Source organism: Phoenix dactylifera, chromosome 10 (assembly GCF_051530095.1).
Source record: "Phoenix dactylifera cultivar Ajwa chromosome 10, Ajwa_hap1_PhDact_Kaust_v1.1, whole genome shotgun sequence".
Lineage (NCBI taxonomy): Eukaryota > Viridiplantae > Streptophyta > Magnoliopsida > Arecales > Arecaceae > Phoenix > Phoenix dactylifera.
In genome coordinates, this window is record NC_143199.1 from 29,410,133 (window position 1) to 29,423,694 (window position 13,562).

General features: G+C 38.6%; 1 protein-coding gene across 2 annotated transcripts; it reads right to left on the reverse strand.

Moving 5' to 3' along the window:
• Positions 1-848: 848 nt before the first annotated feature.
• On the reverse strand, positions 849-13,280 carry LOC103723737 (uncharacterized). 2 transcript variants are annotated; one of them, XM_008814759.6, is made up of 9 exons: positions 13,138-13,280; positions 8,368-8,727; positions 7,724-7,849; positions 7,497-7,542; positions 7,113-7,195; positions 4,393-4,470; positions 4,221-4,274; positions 3,359-3,493; positions 849-3,274 (listed from the first exon to the last, which is right to left on the reverse strand). In XM_008814759.6, the coding sequence occupies exons 2-9, from the start codon at positions 8,677-8,679 to the stop codon at positions 1,235-1,237; spliced, it is 2,874 nt and encodes a 957-aa protein (XP_008812981.4). In that variant the 5' UTR covers positions 8,680-8,727; positions 13,138-13,280; the 3' UTR covers positions 849-1,234. The 2 variants fall into 2 exon arrangements, with proteins under 2 accessions (XP_008812981.4, XP_088561999.2); XM_088705873.2 differs by having other exon boundaries at positions 849-3,493.
• Between the last annotated feature and the right edge of the window lie 282 nt (positions 13,281-13,562).

A 13,562-nucleotide genomic window follows, 5' to 3' on the forward strand; every position in this document is an offset into this window, starting at 1 on the left:
GAGCGGAGCTGTTCGGGCTCGACCTGGTAAAAGCTCGGCTCGAGCTTGACTCATTAGTCAAACGAGCCCGAACCCGAACCCCAACTGAAGCCCGTTTAAATCCAAGCTCGAACCCAAGCCGCTCACGAGCCCTTATATCTGCGCTAAAAATGATGGCGGTTGATTATAATAAAGAAAATAGCTATGTATCAATTACACTATTTTTTATTAAAAATATATTTTTCAAAACTTCTACAAAATATAGCACATAAAAATACTATTTAACTAATTGGATAATAGTTTTTATTATTTTATTCTAAAATATAATTGTAACACTAATTGTAATTATTATTATTTTAATGTTAAATAACTTGAAGTTATAGAATAGAATAAATGATGGATGTTACAGCGATCAATTGTAGTTTCAAAAGGATCCAGATAAAGGTCTTGATCTCCTCACTCTGGTTTTTACTAGCACCCTTGACTCTCTGACTTCCAAGTATGTGTATAACTTCAAGGGAATGCCGGAAGTAATTTGGGCAGGAAATTATTATAAACACGAATGCCCATACGTGGCAACAGGTGATAACTACAGTGACAGCAAAGCATAATAAAAGACACTACAGATGTATCATCAACCTGGTTCCGTGGCCAACTTTTATAGGTTTGCCGACACTGCTACTAGCTCCATTGGTTATATTGCCATGAAATATGTCAAACTAACAAACTTCCGCACGAGAAGGTAATTAACACCTCGGTTGCGTGAGACTATCAGCAACTCACGCCATGACGTATTCATTCCTTTAAGGACGTTGAGAAGAGAAGATAAGAAAAAAATGAACAAAGAAAACCAACATGGCAAATAGAAATCAACTTGAAACAGCTTCAGGTTTATATTGGAAAGCTCTGTTAGAATTTATGCTATTGAAAAGAAGAAACAAAAGATAAAAGCAGCATCCATGCGACCATCAGATAGAGAGGATCACTTCATAATATGAAAACCCGGAACGATATATGAGGTGACCCGCAGGGAGAAATTTCAATAATGATAACCGTCCGTTATAAAACTGATGGGTACCATCTCCCTGCTGCTGCTTTTCACTTCTGATGCACCTAGTGAAGCAATAGATCTAATAATTTGGTCCCTCTTGTCTTTGCCATCATCAAGTCTGAGTGCTCTCCAAGACAGTATAATAATGTAACCCTCCCCATGACATGTAATCATCAGCATTAAAACCTACAACTGCAGGATGAATCACTTCACACCAACAGATGACATCAGATCCTCATACTCGGCATCCGGCTCTGTGCTTCTCATCTTTGTAGGATCGCCTCCCTGCGTAGTAGGTGCAGATGAAATTGATGTTGGCGAGAAGGGATCATAGAATTGATTCCCTCCAGGACTTGAAGAGATTTTACCAGCCACGAAATGAGGATGGCTACCGCCCAACTGTTGGTTTGGCATCATAAGACTGCTGGGTCTGTTTGCTGGAGGCAACGGATTCTGATGCGGTTGCACAAAATGAATTGGGCTGGCAGACATATTACCGGACATATTAGATGCTTGGGGTGTCATAGAAAAGCTTGGTGGACCCATTTGAGTTGCTGGAGCCAATGACAGGACAGGATTTGGGTTTGGAAATCCTGGAAGCCTTGCCATTGGTTGGATAACACCTGGATTCATGGAAAAGGGCGCAACAGATGACGGTGGTGGTGGAAATCCTTGAGTGCTCACTCGGGGTGTTGGGTTTTGCATAGATGGCCGGAAAGATGGTGCTCGAGGTGGACCAAGTGGAATGGAAGCCTGGGATACAGACCAACTATTGGGCCCTGGAGTGGTTGGAGAGGCTGGAACCTGAGCTCTGACAGGTTGAAAGGTAAAATCACCAGACACTGGACGTGGGGGCCTCGGAGCTGCAATGGGTGGTGAAGCATTGACCGTACATGTTGCTGGTGTTACAGGGGTGAAACTAAGCATGCTCCCAGAAATGGCAACAGGTGGCGCAGGTCGTGGCTGTGGCGATGGCATGGGTGGCTGAGCTGGTCTCGGTGCCTGTCCAGCAGCTACCGATGGAAGGGAAACAGGTGCCCGTGCCGTTACCGGTGGCAGAGATTGAGAAGGAGCTGATGCTTGAGCCAAAACAGGGGTGGATGTGCTAACTAATGCAGCAGTTTGCGGAGCAGAAGGTGGACCTGGCATGGGAGATGGTGCAAGCACCAGCATGCCTGATGGTCTGGGTGCAGATGATTGAATTGGTGGAGGTATTGGAGCTGATGGAGGCATAGGTGCCTGTAATGGTGCTCCTGAAGTGGATGGAACCATTACTGATGTTGAAACAGTTCCTCTTGGGGGAGTTGTTGAAGAAAAAGCAGGTGGAGAAGAAGAAGGCCGAGAAGGAAACACAGCTGGAGGGGCAAAACTTGCTGGTGGAGGTCTATTGGGAACATTAGCCAGCTTATTTGGTAGGGAAGGTGCAGAAGCAATGACTGCCGGAGGCCAACTCGCCATGTTAGAAGGTATATTTGGTGCAGAAGGTGCCGAAGCAACGGGCGTTGCAGAAACAGCTGGCTGTGGCCTCATAGGTAGTGTCATTGAGGGAGGAGCCATCTGGGATGGCCTTTGAGTTGGTGGAACAAATCGGGGTGCAGTGGGCCATCCAGAGCTTCCAGGGGGGGCAGGAGATGTTAATGGCCTGTTGGAAAGTTGGACTGTGGGAGACATGGATGCTGGTTGTGGATTCACAGGCCGAGGTGGTCCTGGTGCTGGCATTGCTCCAAAAGGCATTGATTGAGAAGCGGAGAATGGAGGTGCAGTGGAAGCAGGCTGGGATTGCATAAGAGTATATGCTGGTGGGGGCTGCTGAGCTGGCATAGGAAGGCTTTGAGGTGTAGTAGCCTGGTTCAGAGGCTGTGGCATAGATTGCATAGCTAAATGAGGTCTAGAGGTAATAGCTGATGAGGACCTTGGAGTTGAGCCAAAGGGAGCAGTGTATCCAATTAATGGACCGACACTGTAAGGATTGGCAGGAGATTGAAGAAAGCGAATAGGATTGCCGGGCAAAGGTGGAGGCATTAATCCAAAGGGTGGATGTGAGGGAGCATTAAATGACATAACTTGGTACCAAGGTGCAGGATTTGGTTGATACTGTGGAAGAGCAGGCTGAGCAGTCACCAGCACTGGTTGTGGAATACAATGAGTGACACCAGCCACAGGTGACATTATATAAGTAGAAGATGTCTCCTTCTGGTCTCCAGCAACAGAGGTAGAATTTGTTGAAACAACTGCGGAGCTACCCTGAGAAGAATACGAATGGTTTATGCAGATATAGTACTTGGAAAATCCTTTCAATATAAGAATCTTCAAAACAGTGAAACTCACAGATACTGGAGTTAGTAGCAGCTCAATCAGTGAAACAGCAGCATCAACTTTCTCATATGTGTCAGCTGAGACATTGACGTACAGCTCCTCATAAGCACCCTGGACTTCAGGTATATCTGACTGCATAATTTCATGCTGAGGAAGGACAAATCAACTGTAAGGACAGTGATTTTATTAGTGTATACACATGGAAGAAAGCACATCAGAGTAGAACGGAGACGGAAACAGTTCTTTCGATGCACACATTCTAATTGAAAGTTCTGCACCGAAGTAAACTGAAGTTTCCTAAGAGATATCTGTTATATGTTTTAGATTGCTTACTGTCCCATGTTTAAAAAACAATTTTTTGCATGGCAGGAAAGAAAAACAAATATCTATATTAAGATTTGCCATATCGATCGGTACCGGAGCGTACCGACTGCACCATATCATATCAGTACTGAACTGGTGTACGGTATAGAGGGTGTACAAACACTCAGTACACCGAACCAGCCTCGTACCAAGCATACCGACGTGATAATAAGATAGTACCAGTACGGGTTCTGGTACCGAGATAGCGAATCTTGATCCAAATAATTATGAATGATTGAAGACTCGCTCGAAAAATTCTTACGTGATTCCTTTTGGAAATTGCATCTTCTAGGCATGTTAAATTCAGTCATACAACTACTGAAAACTTCAAAACATGATACATAATTTTCCAATTTTAAACATTGTTTCTGTAAGTGGCACAGAGCCACAAAGTTTAGAAGACCACCAGATGAGCAACAAAAAAGGAGCATATTCTTGTTCTACTCCTTGACCTTTCTTGTATATCTTGCTTTAGAATCTGGGAATAATCTTACTTATATATGCAAGTTACCTTCTCTCCTATATCCTTTTTTGTTCCATATACCCGTATCTTAGCTCCTGTTTCCTGGTTTATATCAAAGACTTAAGTGTTAGAACCAATAAGAAATACAGTAAGAGATAATTTATTGTGTCAATTTTTTAAATGACAAGAAATAGCACAAGTTCTGGAAAATAGTCCATACCTCTTCCAAACGCTTCTGGGTATTGCTTTCAGGCCCCAATAGTAGTACAGTAAAGTTGTATCCTGGATATGCTTTAATCTGCAAATGCAATAAGAAAATAAAAAATGAAAATATGGAATTGTATAACATAGAGATATATCCAGATTTGGTTCTTCACAAGTTGAGGTGAGGTAGTTACATTGCTTAGCTACGGACAAGACAAATACTTTTTATGATTTTGGTGATCCAATCGGAGAGAAGGAAGATTTTCTTCAACCCGTTCAACTAGAATCTCTTAGAAGATAACTAGAAGAAGATAGAATATTATGAAAATAGAATTTAAGTCCCCTTTTTTTTAATTAATCATTAAAAAATTGAGGTACATAGCCTCTATTTATAATGTGAGGTCCACCCTAACACAATTAAGGTCGGATTCCTCTTCATAATCCTAGTAGAACTCCTTTTTCCTAAAATAGACATCTCTAGTAGAAATCTTTTAGAAAAAGCTAAAAATCTCGAGGAGGTAGATTTCGACTTCTACATTAACTCTGCCTTCTGTCGCTCCATCGGATTCTTATCGGATAGAGAGCTACGTTCGATTAAAGTCTTACCCGAAATGGAAATTTTCGGTTTGATCGGCCTGTTTCGGAGTCTAAACGGTGAACTGTTTTGGAGTCTAAATAGTAAAATTTTATCCCAACTCAACCTCCAAGCTGTAGATCTCGAAAAGATACCAAATTTCACAGAAACAATTATCTCAATCGGGCATCGTATGACTAAGTTATGGCCTTTGAAAATTTGGCTTGCGACTTGACTTTCCGAAACGGCGGATCTCGCTCTTAGACTTTGTCCAGCCCCGCTCGTAGCGGTTAAAGTGACCCACATCAAGTCTAAGGATCCTCTTGGATCATTTGGATATAAAACTCTGTATCTCGACAAATAAAATGTTGGACAGGATACAAACTCTTATAATCATTAATTTAAATGGAACTAGATTCTTTAACTCTTGCATTACTATAGATGCAAATATTCAGAATCAATCGCCCCATCATCTTCTCTTTACTAGTAATGCAAATGCTGATATATTAAATTTAAATAATAAATATAAGCCAAACTTATTATAAATACAAAAACAAGCATTATCCCATCTTTTTAAGATTAATCTTATGGACTATCCTTTGCCACTGCTTAATCCTAGGTTAATTTCCCAAGTACAAAAAGTGTACTTATTATAAATACAAAAACAAGCATTATCCCATCTTTTTAAGATTAATCTTATGGATTATCAGCTCACCAACCTATGTTTTAGTCTTTTTGGGACTTTCCCTCATCTTTTAACCTTTCAGCCAATCTCCAGCTTCCATCACCAATGCACTGATCTTATGTAGACATTATGCATGCCCAGACTATTCTGAATACTAATATTCTTTAATGTGCTAATTTAATTTTTATCCTTGCTGCATTCTACCACATGACAATGTGAAATCTATGGTCACTATGATACCAGTTGCAATTTTACAATGTTACTAAATCAAATTTACTACTTAAGGTGATGCAAAAGCAAGTAGATGAACGAATGCTACATTTTCATTCAAATACTAATACTAGTACTAATACAAAACAAAGACATTCATTTGGGGGCAAAAATACTAATAGCATGGAAGTACAAAAAGAAATGCAGAACACAAATGTCCTTATGCTCAATGAAGACAAAACCAAAATGTTAAGTTTGTTAATTTACAAAACCTGAATGCTGGAACAACGGATGCACCATCAACTGGCAAATCAAACAAATGAATAAAACATCATTAGAACAAAGCTTAATGGCCGGCGAGAAAATCTTAGCAAGTCGACAAAGAAGTTCAAGAAACCAATGCAAAACAATACAGCAAGAACATATCCATTGTACAATGAAAGAGCATAACTATCAGCAGAAGGAAGCTTATCAAATATCTCCCCATGAATGCAATTCTCTAAAATACTTGCTTCTTTACATCCATTTAGTCTTTAGAGTCTCTTAAACCCAAGAGATCTTAGAAGGTTGCTCCCTAGTTGCATGAGCTTAAAATGCTACAATCATTACCGTAAGCATTTCTTCATGCTAATCGGTCCTCTTAAGTTTGATGCTGGAACATCTTGCCTAAAAAATATTTTTAAACAAATCTAATATGAAAATTAAGAGCTATAAAAAACACATGATTATGCAAAAGTTAGACGTTGACATGGCCCAATGTCAAAAAGCAAAGGATGAAAAGGAATACATGAATAGTGGATTTCTTTGTTTTGATTGGAGGGTCATGCAGCAAAGAGGCTTAACGTTTCCACATTGCCAACGGAGGTAAATTGTATCATCATGTAAAGAATTGAACTTATATACCCTTGAGTGCCCTTTCTGTGATCTTAACCCAGAAAAGAACAAAGGAACTGATAAATGCTTAGAGATGATTTGTGAATCAACTGAAAGTCTATGGGAGAACCTAGCAGCACATAAACTACGTGCAATGGTACATTTATCATCTAAATAGTAGTGATTGCAAGTACAATGACACTAGAAAACATTCTACTAAATGCATAAAATCTGTTACTGATCAAAATATTTTATTGCATGCAAAAATCTATAACTGATCGTAGTTGTGGTGTAACCTTACGACTAAAGAGCATAGCTTGGCAAACACATCATAGAATTGACTAAGAAAGTGCACAATATCAAGCAAGCCATAGTACACCATAATCATACTTACTGGAATAGGAACTTTAGCTTCTTTCAGCAATGGCTTATAATCTGCTGGAGCTTTATAGCTAGGATTTAGACGTAATATTTCACCTGAAAACAAACAATGTGCAATTAGAGAATACTAAAGAAAATATAAGAATTTCTTTTAAAATAAAATGGGGCACAAATAAAGTGGTCCTTAAAAAAATGGGCGGTCTAGTACACGAAGCTCCCACCACTGGAGATCTATGGAGGGTCAGATGTATGCAGCTTTGCACCCGCGTATGGAGAGGCCGATTCCATGTTTTGAACCCTTGACCTCCAGGTCAAGGCATGCACTAAGGCTTACCCTCACCAAGAATAAAATGGTCCTAAAGATACCTAAATCAATTAATTCTTAAAAAATGTTTACCAATAATTTCTCGTCTTTCCAATTCCAAGAGCTCATGCTTCTGGGACTGCAGAGTTCAGAGGTGAACGCTTAACCAATTGAGATCACAGTAGATATCAAATAGATGAGACTTCCTATTTATCGACAAATGAATCATCAGACGGTCCTCTACAGATGATTCAAAGAATGGTAAAGTTTTGACCAAGACAAGAAGTACAGGAAAAAAAAAAATACAGCTACAGTGGTACCTCATTGTCAACCTTGTGGCTAGCAGAATCATGGTTTGAAGTATGCTTTGGTGACTGAGAACCTTGATTATCTCCAATCTCCAGAGCTCCAGATTTGAGTTGTTGGGTGATTTGCTCCAGTCGAGCCTGCTCAGTCAGTAATATCAATTAATGCAACCTGGAATTGGAAGCTTCCTAATGTGAGAAATTCACAAGAAAAGTTCTTGCATTTTATTGCCTAGAGGGAATGGGAAGTCTCCCATTGACACAGGCGAAGTGTTTTCCTTCCCATGAACCAGAATGATGCTTGTTATTTGTTAGAATATTCAAGCCTCAACGAACAAACTACAGAATTTGCATGTCTATTTTCATTGTTAACTCTTAAGTCACAAAGTGCTATAAATTAGTTATATGAAACTTGACGATCATATGATGTATCGAATAGCTTAATATTGACAAACCAATATCAGTCGAAAAATAAAGAAAGCCAGTTATAGATATTTCGAGTCGAGCAAGGTCATCGTCTTTCTGCTGATCAGCTTTTCAGAAGATGAGCTTGATTTATGGAAACCCTCAATACAGAGGAAGCCTCTTAATCTAGGCCTTTCCATACTTTCTCCACAGAAGATGGAAATAGGGTATTTCTTAGTTTATTTTTAACGCACCTGATATGCTAAAGCTCTTCCTTTCCTGACAGCAGCATCTAGCATTACATCAGCACCCCATTTTGTTTTTCTCTGAACTTGTTTAGTGCTTTCATCTTTAACAGTGTTGCCACCTTCCGATTTTCCACCACCTCGGAAGATGGGAACCAATGAACCCGACAGCTTATTTTTTGGTATGACAAATCCAGATTTTGCCCCAAACATGGAAACCTTAGGATTACTTGCTGGAACGGTAGATGACGTAGACATTGAAGTAGTAGACTGCAGACGGCGAGATTCAACAGAAGAAGATGGATCAACTTTTGTAGCCATCTCTTATTGTACTTCCACTTTCCCTCGTGATAATTAACACAAAACACACTGCAATAGCAATAAAGCACATAGAAGATAAAATCAAAGGTGTCTCAGAGTTCACAATAAACCAAAATGCCACTACCAAATCATGCCAAGTATAATTTGTTTGCAAAAGTAAAGCACAAGTAGAAGATTTTTCTTACTACAAGAAAGAAATTAAGCACAAAAAAATAAAACCATCTCATTTCACCAATTCACTGGGCTCAGAAACAAGTTCCAGAACTATGATATATACTCGTAACATATAAAGCCATTTCAAGCCCTCATCAAGTTCAATTCCAAAACTACAATGATATACAAAAGGAGACCAGTTATTAACAGCATGGTTTCAAAACACAAGCTGTCTCAATGACATGTATTTGGTGATTGCATCTTGTTGTTTATATGCTTCCTGAAAATAGTGAAACATAAGATCAGCATTTTAAGTATCAAACCATACCGGGGGATGGGTAGCATATCTAAACCAATAGGGTCGGGGGTTTGGTGCACCCTTGTACAATACATGGTATGAAACTGTACCATCTCCAATATTTTACCATGTGTTAATACGGAGGCAGTGCTGTACAGGACCTAATACCAAGACATAAAACATTGTCCAAGATTGCATGACAACAAAATGGTTGCACATGTCAGTGTATTCATTTCTTTTCCAAGCAAATTACCACATATCAAAGTACAAGAAAAAGAGTTCATTAGAGAGCCTTAATTTGATTGCAAGGCTTAGGGCAGGGGAAAAACACCTTGTACATCGTAACTCATGACTGCTTTGAAATCTTAAGATCAAATAGAGACATCCAATTACAAGAGGTTTCCCCACTTATCTTTGAACTGCAACAGTCTAGATTATCATAATGGCAACCATGCAAGTATTGTCAAAACTAGTCTTCTCTTGGCGGTGCTTCTGATCATTTTTAACTGAGACACTGAATCAAAAAGAAAAAACAACACAAAATGGTCTATACAAAAGCATCAGCAGCCAACAACCTCAACAGCTTAATTTTATAAACTGAAGTTGGCATCAATGGAAAAACTTCCATCTCCATCATGCTAATATATTGAGCACCGGTAGGGCTGAAATCGGATCGGATACTAGTATATCCATATCCATATTTGTTTTATTTAACGAATACAGATATGGATATGTATATATATAGGTCAGTCGGATGTAAAAATTTATATCTATATTTGTTTTAAATGGATATAGATACAAATTAGATATTGAACGTATGCGGACCTGTGTTTAGTTCTACATCGGTTATTTGCTGGGTAGATCTTAGGTACTTATATAGGACTAAAAAACTCAAAATATATCTTTCGGCTAATCTTTTTGGATGAGATCCTAGGTTGTAACAAATGGTATTCGAGCGAACTCAACCCATAGCTTATGTAGACTATGGGATACTGCAACACGGGTTCATAGAGGCTGACCACGAGCTGATCGTGATAGTAATTAGATTTGAATGCTTAGCCTGACGAGGATGTTTTAACCTAACGAGGACGTCGGGGCTCGAATGGAGGAGTATGTAAAGATCCGTGTAGACGTGTGTTTAGTCCCACATCGGTTATTCGCCAAGAAAAACTTGAGTACTTATTCAAGACCAAGAAACGTAAAAATACCTTCCGGCTAACCTTTTGGGTGAGGTCATGGGTTGTAACAAATGGTACCATTTTATAACAACTTAAGACCTCACCCAAAATGGCTAGTCGAAAGATATTTTTTGGGTTACTTAGTCCTGTATAAGTATTGAAGATCTTCTCGACGATGTCGTACTAAACACACGCCCACACAGGTCCTCACATACTCCCCCCGTTCATATTCTAACGTCCTCATCAGGCTAAGGTTTCAAATTCATTCAAATCTAATCATAAACACCATGATCGGCCCGTGGTTAGCCTCTATGAATCTGTACTGCAATGTCTTCTAGTCCATATAGGCTATGGGCCGAGCTCGCTCTGATACCATTTGTAACAACCTAAGATCTCATCCAAAATGACTAGCTAGAAGGTATTTTTTGGATCCCTTAGTCATGTATAAGTACCCAAGATCTCCTCCACGAATAACCGATGTGGGACTAAACACACACCCACACAGGTCCTCATAGAACGTATAGATGTAAATACAAATATAAGTCGGATAATTAAACTTTATAACCACATAATCAAAGATATTACTAAGTGGATTATAAATTAAGTTAATAGCAAGTTAATGTGGGCATTTATTTTCTTTAAAAGTCCATGAGTGCTATATAAAATTAAATACAATTCCAATAGAATTGGATATCTGGATATGGATCGAATAGTTGTCTATCCATATCCATATCTATTTTTCTTTGACAGATATGGATAAGGATACGGATATTAGTTGGATGCTCAAATTTCTATCAATATCCGGATAACTTCGAATACAAAAACGAATATGGATGAATATTGTTCGATCCACTTCACCTCTAAGCATTGATGTTCTTACTTTTATATAATGGATTCTACATAAGGTGATGCATTTGATCAATTACTCTTTTGTTTGCTAGAATAATTAACACCTCGTTGCTAGTGTGGAACAGTCGGACTTTATGAAAAGATGATCTCTTGATCTCTTGAGAACTGAACATTAATGGACTTCCTTTTATTTGTTGGAGATGTTATCAATAAGGGAAGTGAGGATGGAAGGTCCTGAAGAGAATGATGTCAACTTGGGCTATGAAATCTATCTAATCCTTTCTGACCAATGATACAAATCATGTACCTCTTTGTTTGCTAGAAAGATTGAAATCTTTTTTAGAACACAAATAAATTGCAGACACCTATCAACAAAATTAGCTATATATGCTAAAGGCCATAAGGCAACTTATGAACTAATTAACAAGTGCATTTTAGGAAAAAAAAATGTTATCATGCCATAGAAATTTGGCTGCCGCTTGTGCTCGAGTCTTCTAGTTTCTTTTTTTATCTCTTAATTCCATTGCATGTTTTTAGTTACTCCTAGTTGCATGTCTGGTTCCAGATCTAATAAAGTTACTTGGCTAATAAAAAACAGTGATAATGTAGTGGACTGAAGAGGTGAATCCTTTATTTCCTTTACATTAACTACTAAATAAGTAAAAGGAATATTTTCTTTAAGGAAGTCAATAGTGATTACAGCAAGGCATATCAAGATGCAAAATAGATACTCAAAGTTTTATGATAAAAATAAGCTAGCACAAACATTTCTTAAAACAGATTGTGCAACTTGGTCTCAATGGCAGAAATAATAAAAAGTTCTTGAAGGCAAAGGCCGTGCCATTAAACACAACTAACTAGAATTGTATCTTTAAATATGACTACAATTAGAGAGAGGCTCTAGCCTCTCAAACAGCATTTACACGGTGGTGCATCTTGTTGGAATCTTCACCGCATGAGATGGTAATGAACAAGCACAGCAATATGTTTCAAGTGGTTTAATGGTTCTGCTTTTTCCTTCAAGCAAAAAATGCACATCATAAAAGGAACATTAATAAAATGACAGTCCAAGTTGATCTAATGAAAACTTTAAAAAAAAAATCCAAGGGAACATTAATAGAGCAGCAGACAAGAATGTGTGTTAAGTTCTTGACCCATTGGAACTACCCTAAAAGTCCACCTTGATCCTTCATGACAGTGACTTCTGAGCAGATATGGATAATTGCATCTTAAATTGATACCAAAGCAGAAAAAAAAAAGCATGTTCCTTTCTCAGAGCTAGTGGTGCATGATAAATGATAGATTCAAAAATTTTGGGACATCAAAAGCTTGCAGCCTTTTCATAAAGGTAACTTGATAGTTGATTAAAGTCTGCAGCCATTCATTATAATTATAAAAGTAATACCAAGCCCAACAAAACTTTCTTTTTAAGTTCTTCCTTGTTAGTTGCTATTGTCAACAGAATTAATTAAATCCATCGTAGCACTGTTTTGCTCATCAGAAGCCCTTATATAATAAAAACACAGATAAAAATTTTCTTGCTATCCACATAGATAGCCGGCATTCAAGTACAAATGGATAAATTCAAGTACCAATGGATACAACACCAAAACTTTAAACCAAGCACCATTTTTCTATTCAAAGCATAATATAGATCGCCGTGAAAAAAATCGTGAATTTCTGATCGAAAACCTAAATCAGATCAAATCCAGTCAACTGCCCATGAAAGGAATCCTCATTAAACCCTAAAACCCCAGCAAAATCACAAGACCAGACACCGTAGAACTCCTCGAAGGTAAAAATCGAACAAATATTAAATTTCTATATTTGGGATTATAGTTCGTCTTCTTCGTTGAGAACAAAGAACAAATCTAGGATCATATCAACCGAAACTATTCAAAGATCTTACCATCGCCAGCAGTGACGAAAGAACTAAAATTAGATCAACGGAACTAATTCGAATAATTTTTTTCCGCTTACCTCCGGTGCGCGACGCCGATCGGGGGCGCGAGTCGCTCGAAGCCCACGCGGTCGGGAGGAGCTCCCGAAGAAGAGAGCAAGGAATTAATTATCTAGGGCTGCAAGCGGGTCGGGTCTAACAAGCCCGACACGCCCTCCTTTTCATTCGGAAGAGGATCAGTTACTATTAGTACAACGACGTGTGAGCCTCGCGCTTCGTGTATGCGTTCACACGTGTGGAGTGAGCTGCACAGCCTCGTGCACCTGAACCCCACTTACGTGATAGTGAAATGAAAGTTAATCCGATATTATTAGAAAGGGTTAACTCATAAAATTATTAATTAATTTTTTTAAAATATGGTGATTATCTATCACTATTAAAGCTTAGAACTTAATAAACTGAAATCTTGAGATGTCGATCAATCTGTTTTATATAAACCGGTGCC